At 36.9% G+C, this 21,949-nt stretch overlaps 1 protein-coding gene across 1 annotated transcript in view; it reads left to right on the forward strand.

Moving 5' to 3' along the window:
• LOC150075032 (EF-hand domain-containing family member B-like) overlaps positions 1-21,949 on the forward strand; it is a 243,532-nt gene that overhangs the window by 148,088 nt on the left and 73,495 nt on the right. The window contains exon 6 of the mRNA XM_090389053.1: positions 12,016-12,214. Within this exon, the coding sequence (XP_090245179.1) occupies positions 12,016-12,214 (199 nt within the window). The remainder of the gene's footprint in view (positions 1-12,015; positions 12,215-21,949) is intronic.

A 21,949-nucleotide genomic window follows, 5' to 3' on the forward strand; every position in this document is an offset into this window, starting at 1 on the left:
GGCAGAAATTGATCAGATATTCTATTATCTAACATCTTAATCATTTCTTCAACAATTACTTTTAACCTCTAAAATAATTATATTTGTGTTTTCAATTTTTAGTATCTGCTTATTGAAGAAACTCAGCAATCTGTCGGCAGTCCACAAATATGCTTCTCCCAGTGGATGAAAAATTTTTATTTTCTGTTTAAATTTTCCATTTTTATTGAGAATTTAAAAAATTTCTCAATAAAATAAAAATGGGAGGCTTTTCTTTGGATAAAAAAAAAAAAAAAGGTTTTAAACCTTCAAAATTTTTTAAAATGCATTAAAATTAAAATACAGGAAATAATGACAACCAGCGAGTTTCATAGTGAGAGTAATTTTCTATACTCTATATCAACGGTAGCACAAAATTCCTTTAAACTTTCTGTTCAAACAGTATAAGTTTAAAGTAGGAAAATATTTTTATAACCATTAATTCCATGTCAACTGCTAGTGTTCCTGCTTCCGATCGAGCAGAATTATGAAATATGTGTGCTAGACATCCGCCATCTCTGATATTGGAGTTAACCAAATTTTGGAGTCGAGAAAATATGTTGCATTGGCCTCTTCTGTTGATTCCTCCAAAATTAACATTTGTATTGTCAGCTTGGAACGCAATACGCTTTTCTTTGAGGATATTATTTTCCTTCGGAGAAGTAAATGAGATATAGTTAGTGATAGTTTCTGATAAATCATCAGGTAAACAATTCATCTTAAGAAGTTAAACTTGCATACCATTTTTTTTTGTTGAAATAATGCAGTAACAATGGAAATACTTTCTCCGATTTATGGTTATTTGCATCAGCAGAAATTCCAAAGAATTCGGTACTAGTGACACCTTTTAAAACTTCGTTACGTGAATAAGGAGCCAGTACATTCTTTATTAGTGCAATTGTTTTCATTCGTGCACTAGACAATTTTTAGGACCAATCAGCACTTCTAAATGACTAATAATGTTTAATTAAATGATATGCCATCATAAGTTCAGCAGTGGCAACCTTGTCATGTTCATTTGATTTTCTTTGAAAAAGAAATGTTCCAATTTGGATGATGATGCAGTTGCTTTAAATTTGATTGCGTGTTTTTTAGAATTAATGTAATCTTTGATATCACTCTCACCGTGACTTATGTTGATAAAACATGAGCATATTCTGCATTCAGCCTCATCTCGCGCCTTCCCTTTTTTTATAACATTCCATTCTTTCTGGAAGTTTCTTTGAAAAAGCATTTTGTTTAGGCATTTTTTTTTTATTATGCAGCTTATACTAATTAAAAAAACTGTTACAAAAAATTTCGCTTATCTTTCTTTATAAAAACCTAGCGCACTGAAAAAAAAGGAATAAATCACACGTCTGAACATCCAAATCACTGAATCAAAAAGAAAAACAGTGGGTAGTTGATTGCTGGATCAAACTTCCATCTGTCATTGTCGAAGTTGATAGCTTAAATAAATTCAAGGAAGAAATAGACAAATTTTTGGAGCAAATGGATGGGTGAAATGGGAAGTGTTTCTTTTTTTTTTTTGGCTGATGCTGTATAAGCTTGCTCTCTTGCATCATATGCCTCTACTAATGCTAACTTAAGAAACTAAAAGAAAAGTCAAGTGAAATGAAACCAAACGCTTAACATTACACGTTCATACACAGGAAACGAAGGCCTGCCAATCAATGCTAGACACCACTCCCTCGATTATATGGCTTATAAATGTTTTTTGACCATTATAAAGTTTATAGTGAGGTCGCCGACAAACCAGCAGTGAACAGGCGATGTACAGGCTGTGATTGACGACACGATTGAAGACAATGCCACAAACTCTGCTACTATTTTTTGATTGTGCACAAATACACTTGTACAAAAATGTTCATAACAAGAAATGGGGACATTTAAGCGTCCCAAAAAAAACTTTCGGGACACCGGGACAGTTCCACATAAACTGGGATGAATCCTGGAAAACCAGGAGTATGGTCACCCTGCCCAGGAAGGAAGAAAATGCATGAAGTGAAGCATCAAAATGAATACATTCATCATGTGACCATACTATGAAGTAACAAAGCTAGAGACAGATATGACAATATACAGAACAAAACTATACAACAAGTGGTTGGAACAGTTCCTGACTGTTCAAGTCACTGAACAGTAAGTAGTAGACCAGGGCCTGACCATGCAGGACCATTGAGCTCCTGCAATCTTGGAAAAAATCAAGCAGGTTGTAAGGGACCAACTACAAAGAATAACAATTATGGACAGTCCAACCAGAACTGGAGGAAGAACAGCAAGTACAAGGACTACAACCCAGAGCAGCCAAAGTCGAAACAGATAAGGTCTTGATATTCAGAATAGAAGAAGAAGAGTGGAAGAAGGCCCTAGCAATATTTGAAGAAATGACCCCACAAAGACCCACACCAAACCGAAGCAGAAACCTAACAGAATTCCGTGGCAAGTCACAGACTACTTTAATCTGCAAATAACACCAGATTACCTCAACAACAATGAGGAAACACTAGACACCATTTGCAAAGCCATTTACTGCACATAGCAGAGCAGTTCACCCAGATGATAAGGCACCCTGACACAATCCCAGAGTCTCCGATTCAAGGAATAACTAAGCTGAAGGCTAAGGACAAAGACACCACTAACCCAGCAAAGTACAGATCAATCACCTATGCCCAAAAGTGTATGAGATCCTGATCAGCAGCATAACCAAGAAGATATCTAGACAACTTGGAGAGCCAGAACATCGTGGCTGAGCAGCAGAAGGGATGTGAGCAGATGATGCAAGGAGCAATTGACCATCGACACTTTCGTTATGGAGTAAACCTACAAGAAGCACCTAATCTGTAATCAGCCTACATCGACTATCGAAAGACCGACTCAGTGCCTCATACCTGGGTAATAGAGACAGTGAAGATCTACAAAGTCAACCCTACACTGACACACTTCCTAGAAGCAACCATGGTGAAATGGAGGACCACCATCAAGGTTGAGAACACCGTGACCAGTCTGATTGCCATCAAAATAGGAATATTCCAGGGAGGTCCTGAGCCCTCTGTCTAGCACTCAACCCACTATCCACCATTCTCAACAACAGCAAGTATAGACCTGATGTACATGGATAACATCAAACTCTATGTGGCAACCAAGAATCAACTCCAACAGCTACTCTGGATCACCAAAGAGTTCAACACTGACATCAGGATACAATTTGGCCTAGACAAATGCAAGACCTATGGACTGCATCAAGAAATCCAGTCAGCCGAAACTACTAGTTTAATACTGGTGAAGAGATTGAAGCTGTGACAGAGTCTAGAACACAAGGAGATCAAGGCCCACTTGATTAAGAAATACCATCACAGACTCAGAAGACAATTAAAGCAAAGCTAAATGGAGGGATCAGTTAAAGCCTTAAACACCTACACAGTACCGGTATTAATGTACTCCTTCAGGGTCATAGATTGGACCAACACTGAGCTGGAGGAGATTATGAGCTCCACTAGAGTAATGATGACCAAGAGCCACCAACACCACTCAAAGTCAGCTATCAAGAGATTGTCCATAGACCGGAAAGGAGGAAGCAGTCTGACAGACCTCATTGAACAGCAGAAGAAGCTGAACAAAAGAACCTGCAGGATTACTTTCAAGAAAACACAGCATCAATCTACCAAGCCATAAGAAAGATAAAACAAATGGCACACACAACACTCAACCTTAACAAGTAGACCCCACTCACCAGACAGAAGAAACAAAGACAGAAAGTTTCGCAAAGAAGGCACTCCATGGTAGCATCTACAGTGACCTCTAACAGACTACAAAGATAAGATGGCTTCCAGTGTATGACTCGCAAATGGGAATATCTTTCCCGAGACTGAAGGATTCATGCTTTCCATCCAAGACCGGGTAATCAACACCAGGAACTACAGAAAATATGTCACCAAGGACCCCAGAGTGACAGATGATGCATGTTGACGATGCCACCTATCACCAGAAACAATCCAGCACATCACCATGGGAATAGAGTTATCAACCAGATGGAGTACCCTAACAGACTCGACCAGGTCACCAAGATAATACATCAGGAGCTAGTGCAAAAATACAAGTTGATCAAGAACATGCCATGTTACAAGTATAAACCTCAGTACCTACTAGAGACCTTATTCACAAACTATACTGGGACCGTGCCATGATTAACAGAATGTGCCACAATTAGCAGAATTTAAATGATTCTGCACAACAGGCCAGACATAACCCTCATCAATGAGAAGGAAAAGGCTGCCTATCAGATCAACATAACTATAAATGCAATCTTTATTTGTAAGGTGCAAAGATACACGCAGGTACCCAGACTTTACAAAATCCTTCACGGCGTTAAGCCAGGGGTTAACAAGCAGCAGAGATATCATCTCGCTGGAAATATAATATAGGATAAATAAATAACATAGAGTAAATTGTATTTAGTTAAAAATAAAATAATAAAAACAATACATCAAATTAAAAGAATAAATTAAAATAATACAGGATAGTTTCCTTGAATTCAAGTTACCCTGAAATTTTTGTTGAACCAGAGCGATCTCACATCAGTTAATGGTTGTCGAACACATGTGCATATCTAGGATGAGCCATCTATACATTTTTGTCATCTACAATTTTGCACAGGTCGGTGTCCAAGGATTGTGCTAGATGGATCGGTTCCTCCCCTTCTGAAAGGGGAGGAACCGATCTTTAAAATGTAACCTCAGTGGAAGAGCAAGAAGTTTGGGAGCGCAAGATAGCACTAGTTGGGGGATCCACCAGCACGTGGTGTTCCGAATGTTGGATGCTGAGATTCTTCCAGCGATCATTTTGATGGTGAAGATTAATCTTCTTTCACTCACTGAATTTAACCAGATTCTTTCGAATCTGGTTAAATTCACTTTCGAATCTGGTTAAATTCACTTTCGAATCTGGTTAAATTCACTGAATTTAACCAGATTCTTTCGAATCTGGTTAAATTCAGTGCTTTGGCCATTTCTGTTATGTGAAGTTGTGGTGGAAGATGACACTTCCAGGTAGCCCACTTCAGGAGCTAGTATTCTACAGTGTTCAATGGTTTGATGTGTCTGCGGCGAGCCCCACAAGTCTACCCCAAACATACACTTCCAAAGATCATCGTCCTGATATACGTTCTTATCAGATTTCTGTTATGAATATGTAGCAAGTGCCGCTTGGCAATATACTGTTTCCTATTGAATTTAGCACAGAGTTCTTCTGTGTGATGATGGAATCTTAATTTTCAATCGAGGTCACACCCAGGTCTTTTCAACGTAGGGGAACAAGACTCCATCTATCGCCGGCTGAATTATGGTTGGTGTGGGTTTAAGTGAGAAGACCGCGATATCAGATTTTGCAGGTTAAATTTCATGAGGTACTGCTGTGTTTCTGATAGTCTTGTTGATGGTTATTGTAGTGTCATTTTATTTTTGTTAAGAGCTTCAAGTCATCTGCATATGATAACATATATGGTTGTATTGTGTCTCAGCGGGTTAATTATAGCTCTGGAAAGCATTCCAGATAGGACTTCCCCTTCCTTGTGGCACACCTGCTTGTATTTGTCTAGTATATGTCTGCTTTCCTGTGGACATTTTGAATGTCAGAAACTTCGATACTTGGCCTGTGATATGATAGTAATTTTGAAGGAGCTTAAGCAAGGCTGGGATGTTGACACTATCGAATGCTGCTTGTAGATCCAGATATGTGATAGCAATTTCTTCTTTCTCCTCAAACGATTCAAGGATGCCATTGGTAGTCATAAGAAGATTACTAATTGTTGATCTGTCATGCAAAGCATAATGAATTTGATGAGGCCTGTGAGGGAGGATTTGCATGGTAAGTGTTTTCAATACTGTTTACTCAAGCAGCTTCAGTAAACACAAGGATCGAGAAAGATAGGTCTAAAGTGCTTGGCTTCAGTTGGTTGGGAAACTTTTGGGAGTGGCCTAACAAAATACATATTCCATTTTAGAGGGAAAAATTCTCCTTTTAATATGGTATTAAAAATTGTTAAGAGGGGATTAATTAGATATGGGCTGAAACATTTAATGATAAACTGTGGAACTCCGTCAATCCCCGCAGTACAGTTGCAGGCAGTTGATTAATTGGAGCTTTAAGGTTGTGTCTTATGATTAAGATGGTTGTAAGTACATCCTTGGGCACATCATTATCAAACAGAGGAATATCACTCGTGGTGACCTTGCTGAAATTGTGTAAAAGTCCATCCAGACATCAGGATCGAGCTGTGAGCAGAAATCACAATGTTTCTGTGGGTATGATGGGGCACCCTTACAAAGTGTGACTTCAACATGGTTTTATGGCTTGAGACTTGAGTCGATTGAAGCTTGCTTGAGCTCTGGAATATGCAATTTGGTCTAGAATTTGTCCTGTCTTTTTCCATTAACAGTGCCCAATACCAGCAACCTCCAGAAAACCTGTGAGGGAAAGATCAGGAATTATGCAGACCTAAAAATCAAAGAAATGTAGCCTATTGAACAAGTAATTGCCATCCCAATCACCATATCGACCACTGCAGGAACCTAATAGCAATAGGCCTCGCAAAGAGCACTTAGATGGGACTCCAGAACACCACAATCCAGTCAGAGTTCCTCAACTAATAATAATAATCGGACAAAACAACCACCCCATGGTTGACATAACAACCATCTAGTATCCATCGTGGAGTGGAAAAAATCCCTTAAGGAGAAAAAAAAATCGATAATCACAATAATAATTCATCTGATATTCCATTTAAGTCTAAATCTTGAATAATCTCTTAATTGTATAAAAAGCCTAGTAACTTCTACTGTTACTTTCCAAAATGCTTCCCATTCAGAATTTGCAGTTAGTAATGTCATTAGTTGGGCCCCCACTGAAGAGAATTTAAAAACTGTCTAAGATCATTGTAGTCTTTTATGAATGCAAAACCTTTCATAAGACATACTTATTTTCTGGAGCATTCTCTTTTTCTGTCTAGTTATTCAGAGTTACTTAATTGAAAGTACAATGATTATTTGTTGTACTTTTCAAATGATCACTATTGAGTGGTACTGACTTGGCTAAGCTGACAATCCAAAAGACATTTTGAAAGAAAACTAATTAATGAACTTCTGAATCACAAACTTCTGGTGGAAGCAATCCTAAACAAACCAAGTTAACTAATAGCTCTGGGAATATTTTCCTCCATATAAAAGGAAAATCTGTTCACATTCCTCTCTTCTGGCTTGAATACAGAAATTTTCTTGTTTCTTTAAATGTTATGCCAACATTTTAAAATCTGAATGTTGCTCTTCAATCCAACATACTTCACTTCCATGTACAGTTGATTCCAGTTAGTTGGGACACATCAGGACTAGTGCGTTTTGGCCCGATTAAGTGGCTGCCCCAATTATGCCAAGTTTCACATAAATAACTAAAAATACAGCTTTACGATTGATTTTCTATACGATCAAATCATGTTACAATTGACTCACCATAGTAAAATATTGTTCACTATACGATATGTAGTAAGCGCTGGTCGTTGTGATCATGTTTGTGAATTGAATTTTAATTCTATTAAATTAAGTTTAATATTGATTCTAATTAGTGAAAATAAGAGGAATATTATCCACAGGCTATAAAAGTAAAGATATAAGTACAAATTTACACTTTATTACCTTACCAATTAAAAAATTAAACAATACGTGAAAATCGGAAGAATATTTTCCACAGGTTAGCAAAATAAAAATAAATTTATGCGTGCGTGCATAGCTTAATTAATACGTACTGTAATATCATACTAACATGTACATACGATATGGAGTGAGAATGGAGTAACAAGTTGCAAAGCTTAAAAAATAGGAATGAAGAGAAGATTCCGAAATTATTTTTTATATGATTGAAGATTTCATGGAAGTGTAAACACTTTTCGCCATAATAATGTAAACATCCACAGAATTCCAAGTATCGGTATTATCACAAATTCAGTAAGATCGAATTTACTATCCATTTATAATAGATTTCACTAACAGAAAAGCCCAATAAATCAGAAACTGCTGATTGTTTAACTGTTGTGACCTCCAGAAATACGACTGGACAATGTAGTATGGCAGGAGAGAATCATATGGTAATCTCGAGTGCTGCAGTCTCCTGCCCCGATTAAACGGCATATTGTCCCAATTAAGTGAAGTAAACCCTGGCTATTTTCTCGATTGGATTCTGTTCTTTAAGATTTGTCCCAAATTAACGGCTGCCCCGATTAACCAGTGGCCCAAATAACCGCAATCCACTGTACTATGATAATCACTCCTAGTTATGTTGAAGAATTTATGTGTAACTTTGTGTTATGTCAACAGTTTTAAATCTTTCACTTCTATTTTGGAAGGTGATTACTATATCAGACTAAACAAGAACACTGATTCTGACTTAATCATAGGCAGCTCTGTTGCCGAGGTCATAGATAATCTAAAACAAAAGGATATTCTTTTTTTGTTCGGTGACTACATAATGCACAAATTTTAATTTAAAAATTATGTTCTTATAAAATGCTGATGTAACAAATTTTGTCAATAGGCAGTGCATCATTTTCAAATTTGAAATTTTTTTGTGGACGTTTCTAGTACTTCTCAATATCATTGGGGTAAAGAAATAGATGAAACAGTAGAAGTTTTGCAGAATTTTTTCAGTTGATTCTAGTAGGTTCTCTGAGAGAACCTACTGGAAACTATGAAAGAAAAAAAAAAGATAGAATTGATATACTGATTGATTTAAAATAGAATCGACTGCTGGTCAATTGCACAAGGCAGCTTGAAGTACAGCAGGTTATCACAAATCGTCTTGGCATTTTAACAATTTCTCATAGTAGTGCTGTGTACAAGAGGATAGTCAGCCAAGTGGGAAAAAACAGAGTTCAGATCTTCACTTTCTGGTGAAATTGGAAATGCTCTTGACAGCTAAATTTGAACAGCAGAGCCATTGTTCTAAACAAAATTTTGATTCAACATTTCTGGAGTGAACAAAATCTGCCAAAGTATCTTTCTTGAAGCAATCATAATCAGTTTGTCTAGCAAACAATTTGAACAGAAGTTCACAGACTAAAAAATCCTAATTATACTAATGTTTGAAAACATACTGTACAAGTAAACAATCATGTCTGTATTTTAATATAAAATGTTGACAATGAAATTAATTTCTAGTGCAGTGTGGACTTTAAACCTCCCCCCACCCCCTTTATGAAAAATCTGCTAAATTTTGAAAAAAAAAAACTCCTGTTTTTTTCAAAGTATGTTTTAGCAAAAACAAATTTTTTGTGTTCCTCCTGCTTAGTTATTCATTCTCTAGCTTTTTGAAGTAAAAAGTTGACAGCTATATTTCCTAATGAAAATGTGTGTGAGAGAGAGAGATCCAATGATCAGTGGTTGGCTCTCTCTTGTCTCTTCCATTCTGTCTTAATATATGCCCATTTTGTCTTTATAGTATGTGCAGTGCCATAACTTTAATCTGCATTGTTATTAGGCATACTTCATATTTTATCTTTCTCTCTATTCATCATTGCAGATTTTGATGAACTTTGATCTGTCAAAAGAGGCAGTCTTAGGAGGTAAATATTTTATTCAAGATTAGAGTTTTCTTTGGCAGACTATTCTTTATTCATCAAATTGTCATTGTAGTTCATGATGAAATCTTAAGCAATATTTTCTTGTTTTTCAAAGTGTGTTTCCTGACTTTGCTGTTGTTATCTTTCATGTCAATCACTATGTGCACATGCCCATGTTCAGGTTGGTAACAAACTGAATTACTTAATATTAGAGATTCCTTAACCTTAGTACAGTGCCTCTATATTATGATACTTTTTTTTTTTTTTTCATTTTTTCTTTTCATGGATGCTTCATAGAGATTGTTATATTCCTTATTTTATAGCAGGCCAGCTTCTCTTCATTGTTTCCTCCTGGTTCGGATGTGCTTTGAATCACAAAAATCATTGCAAAGTACTATTCAACTCACTTGCCACTTGACCCAGATTGTTTATGAAGCTGTCCCTTTCTTTCTTTTCTTTTCTTTTCCTTTTTTTGTATTCAGATACATTGAACTCTATTTCTATTTTTAGTTGTCTTTTCTTGAATTTTGCTTTTACTAAAATCTTTTTTCTCTGTTAAATCTTTCAGCTCTCTTTCCAACCTTTTTAGCACTTTAAACACCTTCCATAATGTTTTCATATCTCATAGCATATAGTATTCCCTGACCACCAAAATTTCTTTAAACACCACCCATTTTGTGTTTGCACTGTGATATTCATGACATTGCTCAGTTCCCTGGTGAGAAGGGCATTTGAAGCCCTTATACCCTCTCTGACACATTGGAATAAGTAACAGACATCCTCTTGGTTCAAAATCTGATCCCACTTGGTTGCCTATGCTATGATTTCCAATCTATGAGAAGTAAGTTAGTCACTTATAATGTGGTAGCTATACTTCCTTGCTTATTCAAGTTGCCTAAAGAGATTTTTATACTTTCCTAGTCATTTGAACTCTAACACTAACACATCCAACTATCATCTTTACTTTGTTATTAGTGATCTTGCCCAACACACACATTCAGCTTTCATGAGTGCTTGAACAGTTTTGGGAAGTGATCAAAGCCTTTGTGGGAAGGATAACCTTTTGATAAGAAAATTACCCCACTCTGCCTAGAAATAGTTTAAAATTGGGCACTTTTATGAACAATACAATTATAAAAAAAAATCTTTTTTTTTTTTTTTTTTTTTAATTGCAATTAAGCCACAATTCAGCAAAATGTTATCAATTACAGCTATCTTTGTTGACTTAAAAAGTGTTATTTAAGTGGACACTTCAATTGCTCAATTTATTATAATTGCATTTGATTTTTTCTTAAATTAATTTTTTTTCATTTTCTCTAGAAGTGAAAAGTAAGTTTAGTTATCTTCTTAACAATTGATTACTAAGATCATAACTTTATAGAACATGGAACTCTATATTTTTATTAATTACACTGTACAATATTTATTACATATAGTTTCTAGACTTTTTTTAAGTCTATTTATTCTGTGTGTGTGTGCATGCGCATACGCACATCACAGTTTATATTTTATATATATATATATATTCACTAGCAACACCACATCCATGAGTCTTACATGATAATACATGTATATGCAAAGCATGCACAGAGTGTCAAAAACTAACAGTACTGTAATAAAATTGTGTTTAATCTATGAATTTTTTTTTTTTTTTTTTAATTTTGTGGGAAACAAAAGAAATAAAAATTGCTTGGTTTCTGTTTGTCTGTCACATTTGGGAGGCTTGACAAGTTCTTTTTAAAAGAACTAAATATAAAATTTCATGAAAATCCATCTCTGGGTTTCATATTGTTGTATACAAATGGACAGGTGGAGATACATAGTGAAGACAAAGGCATATATGTGTATATATATGAACATGCCTAAGAAACAAGAATAAAGAATTCAAAATAGAAGAGGTTGTTTGTTTCTCCTTATATTAACATTATATTAGTTTTTAAAATTTAAAAATGTACAAGCTGGTGAATTTGTATGCTGCATATACCAACAGCAAAATATATGATTTTTTTCCCATACTTTCTGAATTTTAACATAATGAATTATGCAGGTTGAAAGTAAAACTTATAATAAAGGAATACTTAAATTACGTGAACATTGTTGTCATAGATTATATTTTTATTTATTATTTTATTTTTACATTTGGAAAATTCATCATCACAAATGCTTGTGGTTAAATTCACATTCATACTTAAATGCATTTATAAATAATTAAACAATTATTTCAGTAATTTGTTAATCAAATTATTTGTTCAAATTATCAATTGTTAATCAATTTATTTGTTCAAATTATCAATTGTTAATCAATTTATTTGTTCAAATTATCAATTGTTAATCAAATTATTTCAGTAATTTGTTCAACTAATGATATACCAAAATAATATGAATTTTTTTAGTATAGTAATGGAAAGATAAACTTGGAGAACTTGCAAAACATGTGCAAATGTTTAGGTGTTCCTATATCTCCTGATGTAGTACCTGATTTGTTATCAGAGTGTGATGTCATAGACAAAGATGGTTATATTAGCTATGAAGAGTTCATCCACCATTTGAATTGGAAAGATAAATTGCCTGAGATCGCAGAACCATTTATAAGTTAGTTCATAAATGCTGAGCTTTTTTTATGTATGCATAAATATTATTCTTTATGTATCATTTGATTTAACTGAATGTCTGCTCATTTGTCTTTTAGAGAAGTGGTTTTTAAAATGTTGTGAGCATGTAACATATTCTGTGTCATGAGGAAGTTAAGATCACACGGGTTTATGAATTACTTAGTTAATGTCAATCCTTCTAAAACTCAGTCCTGACTTATCTCATAAAAAGGATTCTTTCTTTTATTTTCGATGACACTCAGATTTATAAACGGGATTACCTAACTTATAATTTCTCTTGGCATAAACTCATCATAAATATTGCTTCCTCTGTATCTAAGAAACTAGGGTTTTCTCTTTTGGTGTTACTTTTCTTCTGAACATCTACTCGCTCTGTACAAATCTTAAATTCACCGTACCATGGAATATTGTCCTCTCCCAAGCTTCTAGATTCCATTCAAAAGAGAGCAGTTAGTTTAATTAATGTCCCATCTCTTACAAAGTCTCTCCATACTCTCTGTTTCCACAATCTGTTTCTGCTACATGCCTTTTCTGTATACTTCCATGGCATTTTCTTCTGAATTGACTTCAATAATTCTTCCCCCCCCCCACTATCCCTCTTTTCCAAACTAGTCCAGACATTTGCCATAACCAGTCAGAATCCTTTTACTGTCCAATTTCAAACTCACAGAACCAACTTTTCTTCTTCTTCCTTCCCATTTATTCCTTCAACTTCTGTTTTTTGAAACGATTTCCCTTCACATGTGTTTCCTGAAAATTACAATATATAGAAATTCAAGTCCGTTTGAACAAGTATCTTATCAATCTCTAATCCATACATGATACTAAGTACTTTAAGTTCTAATATCTTTTGTGTTTGGGGTTATCTTTAAAAAAGTATATATTTATACGATCTTTTTTATTATTTTTAACTACAGAATATTCAGATGATATCCATATAAAGGAACTACTAGGTAGCAGTGATCATAATATATTGATGTGGTTACTTGAAGATATAACTACTGTAAAGGGTAAATGACAGAGATTTTGCTTTGGTACAGGTGACTAGAGTGGTCATAGACATTTTTAAATTTCTTTCAGTAGGATCAACTGATGACGTTATCAATTGCATATTCTAGATTGGGGGCACTCGGGGAATTGATCATGGAACTTACTTAGCTTTTTACACTAATTAAGAGATGGTTTAGGACTGAATTGATCAAATGATCTGATGGGACTAGTAGCATGGAAGAAAAATGTGTGAGATGATAATATATGATCAGGGAATAAGGAATCCTACAGCAAGTACACAGTCTGCAGTCATGTCACTAAGGAGGTTAGGCAAGGTAATGCAGATTATGATAGGTCCTTGAAATGCACTACTTGTTTGATGTTTGTGGACAATCAGGAACGGGACATGATATTGCCAAGGGCGCAATGTAAGGAGTGTGAGGAAATCAGGTGCCAAGTCAGCATTGTTATTGTTGACTTGGCACCTGCTGCAATAACTGCTGTTATTGCAGAATTCCAATTCTGCATGATATTGTAGAATTGGAATTTGAGGAGTACAATGTGTACAGAAAGGATAGACAGGACAGGAAAGGAGGAGGGGTTATGCTGTTAGTTAAGAAACACAAAATCTAAGGAAGTGTATCCAATTGATGTTGGTGGACAATGCAATGTTGAGTTTGTTTGGTGTTACGTAAGCACTGGGAAAGGTAAAATGAGAGTAGTAAAATATGTGTTATAAGCCTAATGTATCTGATGAGTATAATTAGCAATTGTGCAGAGAAATGGAGTGAGCCAGTAAATCAGAGTGTCTTATAATGGGGGATTTTAATTTCCCAGAGATTGACTGGAATTTGTAGATTGGTCACTTACACAGTAGCAAAGCTTTCGTGGATTTATTGGATGATTGTTTTCTACAGCAGCATGTTCGGGAGGCAATTAGAGGTAGTAATACTCTTGATATGATTATCACTAGTGATTCTTCGTGCATTAAGAATCTGCAGATAAAGGAACCACTAGGTGGCAGTGATCACAATGTGTTGAAGTGGGATTTACTCAAAGAGGTAACTACCATTGGGGGTAAAGGGAAGGGTTTTTGTTTTCGTAAAGGTGACTACGGTGGTCTGAGACAGTATTTAAATTCTATACGGTGGGAACAACTGATGATGTTACCAACAGCAAATTCAAAATGGGAAGCATTCACAGAATTAATCTTGGAAGCTACTAGGCTTTTCATACCAACTAAGAAATATTGTTCAGGATTTAGGCCTTAATGGATGTCAGATGAACTAATTAGGCATATGACAGAGAAGAAAAATAAATAACAGAAGATACATAAAAAATAACAGGTGACACAAAAGCCTATGATAGATATAAGCTGGTCTGTAACCAAGTCACAAAGGAGGTTAGGCAGATTATGAGAAATTAGGATGCTGGATGTTTCAGAGACTGCTGGGAGTCATTGCAGTTCAAGTAAACACGTGGGTTGTGTTAGGGTAGCTAAGAATAGGAACAGGTGCATGTAAAATTGCGTGAACACCAATGCTAGGAGTTTGGTAAATACATTTGATGAATTTGAGGTATTGCTCATAGCATCAAAGGCGGATATTGTTGGGATATCAGAGACATGTTATCACACAGATATAAGGAATGCAGAACTGGAATTTGGGGAGTATGACATCTACAGAAAGGATAGAGAGGATAGGAAGGGAGGAGGGGTTATGCAATTAGTTAAGAAACACATAAAATCCAAAGAAGTGAAGCCAGTCGACATCGCTGGACAGTGCACTGTCGAGTCAGTTTGGTGTGACATAAGCATTGGGAGATCAAAATTGAGAATAGGAGGTGTGCTATAGGCCTAATGACTCTGATGATTATAATAAGAAAATGCACAGGGAAATCGAGTGGGCCAGTAAATCAGAGAGTCTTATAATGGGGGATTTTAATTTCCCAGATATTGACTGGAATTTGTGGGTTGGTCACTCACACACTAGCAAAACTTTTGTGGATTTATTGGATGATTGTTTTCTACATCAGCATGTTCGGGAGGCAACTAGAGGGAGTAATATTCTTGATCTGGTTATCAGCAATAATTCTTCATGCATTGAGAATTTGCAGATAAAGGAACCACTAGGTGGTAGTGATCACAGTGTACTGATGTAGGATTTACTTAAAGATGTGACTACCATCAGGGGTAAAGGGAAAGGTTTTTGCTTTCATGGAGGTGACTACAGTGGCCTCAGCCAGTTTTTTAAATTCTATACAGTGGAGGCTAACTGATGATGTTACCAACAGCAAATTCTAAATGGGAAGCATTCAAAGAATTAATCTTAGAAGGTACTAGGCTTTTCGTATTAACTAAGAAATATTGTTCATGGTTTAGGCCTAAATGGATGTCAGATGAATTAACGAGACATGTGGCAGAGAAGAAAAATGCATGGGATACATATAAATTATCAGGTGACACAGAAGCCTATATTAGATTTAAGCTAGTCTGTAATCAACTCACAAAGGAGTTAGACATGTGAAGGCATGTACAAGAAATCTTTGGCAATGGATGCTAAGAAAAACAGCAAGAACTTCTTTAGTTATATAAACAATAGAAAGGGATGATTCAGATTGGTAATTGATAATTTGCGTGTTGATGATCCTGCTTAGATAGCTGACAATCCGAATGAGTATATTTTGCATCTACATTCACATATGACGAGTTATTAAGGAAGGAGAATACTAGAAGTGTATCAGACTGTAACAGGGTTCTTAACGATTTTCTAATAACTCAGAGCAAAGTGGAGGAGAAATTGTTGAAATTAAACATAATAAAGGAACCTGAGGTGGATGTGATCTATCCAGTTATATTAAAGGAGGTGGAAAAGGTAGTAAGCAAACTCTTAGCCATAATTATGAGAACATCCTTTGACTTAGAGGAAGTCCCCACGGACTGGAGATATGCAAATGTATCGCCAATTCACAAAGGGAGATCTAAGGTTCACATGAGTAATTACAGATCTGTTAGTTTAACTTCTGTTTTGGTGAATATAATAGAGTCACTGGTTAAAGATGCATTTTAGGATCATCTACACAAGACTGCAGTAATAATTCAAACACACCATGTTTTTGTTAAGGGAATGTCTTGTCTGACAAATCTGATTGGATACTATGATGTGGTTACAAAGGAACTGGATGCAAAAAATAATTTTGTTATCATATACTTGGATTTCACCTTTTGACACTATTGCAAATGGAAGACTACTGTACAAATTGCAGCAGTATGGTATTAAGGGCAAGTTGCTACAATGGATAAAATGGTGGTTGAGTGGGTGAAGACAGAGATTGGTAAACAATGGATGCTGCTCTTTGTGGACTAATGTTATTAGTGGAATCCCTGAGGGTTTGGTGTTTGGCCCACTGTTGTTTTGTATATTTATCAGTCATATTGATGAAGTTATAATATTCAAAATGTTGAAGTTTGCAGATGATACAAAGCATTGTTAATGACAGTATGCTATTGTAACTGGATCTAGAATAGTTGAGCAGACGGGCTCAGGATGCCAATTGAAGTTTAACATTGATAAATGCAAAGTATTGTGTATTGGTAGCAGTAACCCTAGAGTAATGTCTGTGCAATACTATGCTCAAGGTAGTGGAGAATTGAAAAAGAACTGGGGGTAATTGTGCTGTCAGATATAGTTTTCAGAGTGGTGCCAACAGGCTGTCAGAGCAGCTCGTGGGATCTTGTCAATGATACACAGGAACTTTGCTAGCAGGGATAAGAAGATTATTATCACTTTGTATAAGGCAATGGTCAGGCCACGCCTTGAGTACTGAGTACATGTCGGGAGACCTCATTTTAGAAAAGATGTAAAGTTGCTAGAACACATAAAGTGAAGGGCAACAAGATTTGTGAGGGGAACGAAAGGGCCCTCTTACCAAGAAAGGCTTAAATTCTGCAAATTGCAGCGGCTGTCGATATGGCACCTGCAAAGTGATCTGATTGAGGTGTATAAGGCCTTGAATGGGTTGAGCATGCTGAATTCTGATGGGATTCTTCTGCCTGCTCAGATTTCAAACCTGAGAGGGGATAAATTTGAATTGAGGAAAGACAGTTGTAGAATAGATGTGTTGAAATTTGCCTTCAGCCAGAAGGTTGTTGATTGCTGGAACAAACTTCCATCTGTCATGGAAGTTGATAGTTTAAATAAATTCAACGAGCAACTGGACAAACGTTTAGAGGGAATCCATGTGTGAAATAAAATAAACCATCTTTGGTGGCTCCTACTAAATTTCGGATGGTAGTAAAATCAATTTGTCACGATTTTGCAACACGGAAATGATGTCATTTCTGTTTCATAACAAAGAAAAATGGAGTCGGGAGAGGAGATCGTGCAAAGGATCGTGGGACTAAAGGGGAATCATGGGAATAAGGTTACTAACGATTAGAAACCGTAACAGAAATTACGTCTATTGACATCATTTCCATTTAGATAACTAACCTTCTCCTTTCTTTTAGGTACTTTTATTTGTATATCTTGGTTATGAAATAAGAGCTTTTGTATTGTAAATATTTTATTCATCATTCCCAACTTTCCATAATTTCAGCTGGAAGACAAGATACAATGGATTTATGATAACTGAAGTAATAGATGTGCGACTGTAACGTATCTAAAAATCTCTTAAAAACCGTGTCAATCGATGTATCCAATCTTGTTGTTGAGATTGAGGGATTAGTGTTCATTGTGGGATCGAACGTTTCTTGCAGGAAAGTAATTAGCAGTTTACTTTCTTCCAGTTCGAAGTTCAAGTTGAAATCACCGCTCATGATCGTGGATATTTAATGTAAATATTTCTTTAACAGTGATGCACCTTGAATTGACTACAAGAGCAAAGTGAAATGAATGAAGTCATTTATATCCTGTATCACTGATTTCTCCTAATCACTGTTAGTAGAAATATAGACAACCGTTGTAAGTATCACTTTGCCATTAGGTAAAAAGCACTCTGCTGCACATATATTACCAATGGGCCAAACACTGACTTTTGGACCAGTCGTTTTTCGAAAGATGACATCTAAGTATGGCGTAACAATGTGTACCTTGTTCATCTTGTTGTGATATATTGCGACTCCAGTTGTCCGTTTAGTTTCTCACTTGAATTGATCCACACAATTGAAGTTCGGATGCTGACATTCTTGTTATTTTCTAACCAAGTCTCAGATAGCAGCAAGATTTGGCATTGCTGCTATCTGAGACTGTGTAACAGCGTCGGTGAGGTCGGCGTGGTGTGCCCGTAGGCTTTGGCAGTTGAGTGAGAGAACTGAGAGTTCTTTTTTGTTGTGGATGAATATGAGCAAGCTGTCCTGTCTTGTTTGTAGCCAATTATTCTCAAGCCTGGAAAACTCAATTTGTGTATCATCATTGCACAAGCTGGTATGAGAGGAAAGTGATTTCTTTTGACACAGATTTTGCAGTTATTCAACAATATATTTGCAGTTTGCGCTGTGAGTGGCACAGCTGCAGGATTGATGTTGTTTGATTGTGTGTATCTCACTGCCTTCTTGCCAGCTAACTTTCCTATCTTAGCCGTGGTGGTAAATTTGAGCCACAATCGTTGTATCTATTGCTCTTATTTGTATTTGATCTTGGATAATTTACCAAGGGCTCTGTTAGCAAGCCCGTCAGTAATGTCCACATTGGTGGTGATGATATATGGCTTTCCAATGACCAGCCAGTGGGAGCTTGTAGGGGAATCCGCTGACTGTTCCTTTGTTCTGTGTTATCTCCAGTGTTCTATAATGAAAATGACCTTTCATTTGGAGCTTCCGTAGCCAGGTGGGAAGGAGCAGCAGTGCGTAACACACGATTCTTGATTAGACCGGGGTTTGAGCCCGTCACCACCAAATACAGAGGATGCGGAAAGGTCAAGGGAATGACCACTGCATATTCCCGGAGCAATATGGCCTTAGTTGCTAATGCTCCTAAAAACCAAATAACAAACAAACCTTTCATTTTCCCCGTTTTCACCCCTTTTGTTGCTATTTCAGGAAGTATGCTTTGGAGTGAAAATTCTCTTCACTTGGGAAACCTTCTCTATGTTAAAGTCTAAATAATAGTGACTTTCCCCTACTGCTATCCCCAACAAACCAAGAGACACGCCATTTTACTTCTGTAATACGTTGAAAAGTATTACAGAACTGTGTAGTTACTGACTCGTTAATCCGTATTTTGGAAACTTTTCACACCTGGTGCAATAATGTCCGATTTGGAATACAACATCAGGGAGCGCGCTGATCCCTTAGCTCGGCCCAGATGTTATTTCACAAGGATACAAAGTCCTTATTTGGCACCTCCATAGCCAAGTGGGCAGGAGCAACAGTGCATAGCACACGCTTCTTGATTAGACTGGGGTTCGAGCCCGTGACCACCAAACACGGAGGATGCGGAAAGGTCAGGGAAGGACCACCGCATATCCCCGGAGCAATATGGCCTTAGTTGCTAATGCTCCTAAAAACCAAATAACAACAAAGTCCCAGACAGCTAAAAGGAAAAGCAACAGAAAAACCCTAAAATCTTGTACAGGTTCCCCACCTACCAGGGAACCAGACTCTGATGATGAATCCAGAGAAACTGAAAAAGATGACACCAAGTTAAAAGATGAACTCCAAGGGACCCCAAATCAATAAATCCCTCCAACTTAGAGATGCTCTTGAAAAATATATGGCAAAGCCAACAGAATAACAGTGGTCACTTGGAACAACATCATAAAAATATGGTTCAAGATGGAAGGGATAATCTTACACCCCCATACAAATAATAAGCGCCTGACCCCAGCTAAACTTGAAATTCTCACCATGGAATGGGAAAATAAAATGCCACAACTTCCCCGTTCCTACTCAGAGGCATTGAGGAACAAGCAGCACCTGCTTTTGTTAAAGAACAGATTTGCCAGGCCACTAAACCAGAGCCTACATCCCCAGAGTCACTTGTAGTATTAGGCGCTTCCGTAGCCAGGTGGGAAGGAGCAGCAGTGCGTAGCACACGCTTCTTGATTAGACCGGGGTTGGGTTCGAGCCCATCACCACCAAATACAGAGGATGTGGAAAGGTCAGGGAATGACCACCGCATATCCCGGAGCAATATGGCCTTAGTTGCTAATGCTCCTAAAAACCAAATAACAAACAAACAAACACGTAGTATTAGTAAAGCCCACAGACATTTCGAAGCTAGAAACAAGTAAAGCAGTCAAAAGTGCTCTCACATTGAATTTTAAGGAGCAAATGAAGACCTTAAAAATCAAGAGTATGAGAAAGACACGCTTACCTGAACTTGTCATAGAAACATCTACCAGGGAAGAGGCAATTTCTATTCTGCAGAATCCAAACATCACTTCAATTGGTTTAAAAGCAGAGGTTCCCAAATGTAATGGATCATCAATCATTTTTTTGTTTGGCATTGACAAAACAATCAATCCCAAAGAACTAAAAGAAGAATTATACTATAAAAACTTCCACCCCTGCCTGAGTGAGGAGCACATAGACTAGGACCTTATTTCAAAGTACTGTACTAAAACTAGTTCACCGTCAATGGTAAACTGGATCGTAGAATTATCTCCAGATGCCTGCAAATTTTTACCCAACAGGAAAGAGTCTTTGTGGGTTGGGGTTGCCATTGGTGTAAAGAATATGTCCCAGTCCTGAAGTGCTTCAAATTCCTAAAGTTTAGACACACATCACATATGTGTAAACAACGGCAGTCAATGGCCATTGTACCCAACACGGGCACGAATTCACCACATGCTCTAACAAAGACAAACCTGCCATTTGTGCTAACTGCAAAAGCAACAAGCTGTCACACGATCACTCCATCAGAGATCCAGCCTGTGCTATGTATATCAAAGCCAAGAGTACTTACCAAAATAGAACTATGGATAGACACCCCACAAACAACATACCCAGAGATTAATTTTCTTCAAATTAATGCAGCATGCAAAAACAGTAGTTGATCAGCTCAAGCATAAAGCACAAGAAGAAAACATTGACGTATTTCTTATACAGGAACCTTGTACATACAATGGCAATGTAATTGGATACCCCCCCCCCTCCTACTACAGAATAATCCAGTGTACAACTGAAACCCCGTGGGCTGCAATGGCAGTCAAAAATACTGAAATAACCGTTACTAAGATAACATCCCTCTGTACCTCTATCAGTGCCTGTGCTAAACTTTCCACAGCCTTGCACGTGCTTTCAGTCTATTCTAGATCAGGTGCCAACATGGCTGTAGTCACATCTTCAGACAGCTCTGGATACTCTCCCTGGCTATAAAATTCTCGTCGCTATGGATGATAACTGTCGTTCTTGACTTTGTCACAGTATTGCACCTGACCGGGCTGGGACCCGTAGCGGTGAGGACCTTGGAAATTTCATCACAGCAGTAAACCTTCAAGTACTCATTTGGCCTGGAAATCTTCCTACCTTCGGCTCCACACTTTGGGAGAATACAATAGACATCACTCTGGCCACCCCTTCAATAGCCCAAAAATTTACGAAAATCATGGACAACATCCGACCATCAAGCTATCACCTCCTTTCTCTCTTGGTCGGATTGTTGACAGAGCTCCACCTATACAGCAGGACGTTGTTTGCTTTTTCACGAAGAAAGCTAACTGGACTGTCTTTCACAAAGCCCTCAACAGAAAACTATCCGAAGATACTCCTCTCATCGCTCAGGAT

This window comes from Mastigoproctus giganteus, chromosome 14, assembly GCF_048544385.1.
Source record: "Mastigoproctus giganteus isolate SK-2022 chromosome 14, ASM4854438v1, whole genome shotgun sequence".
Taxonomy (NCBI): domain Eukaryota; kingdom Metazoa; phylum Arthropoda; class Arachnida; order Uropygi; family Thelyphonidae; genus Mastigoproctus; species Mastigoproctus giganteus.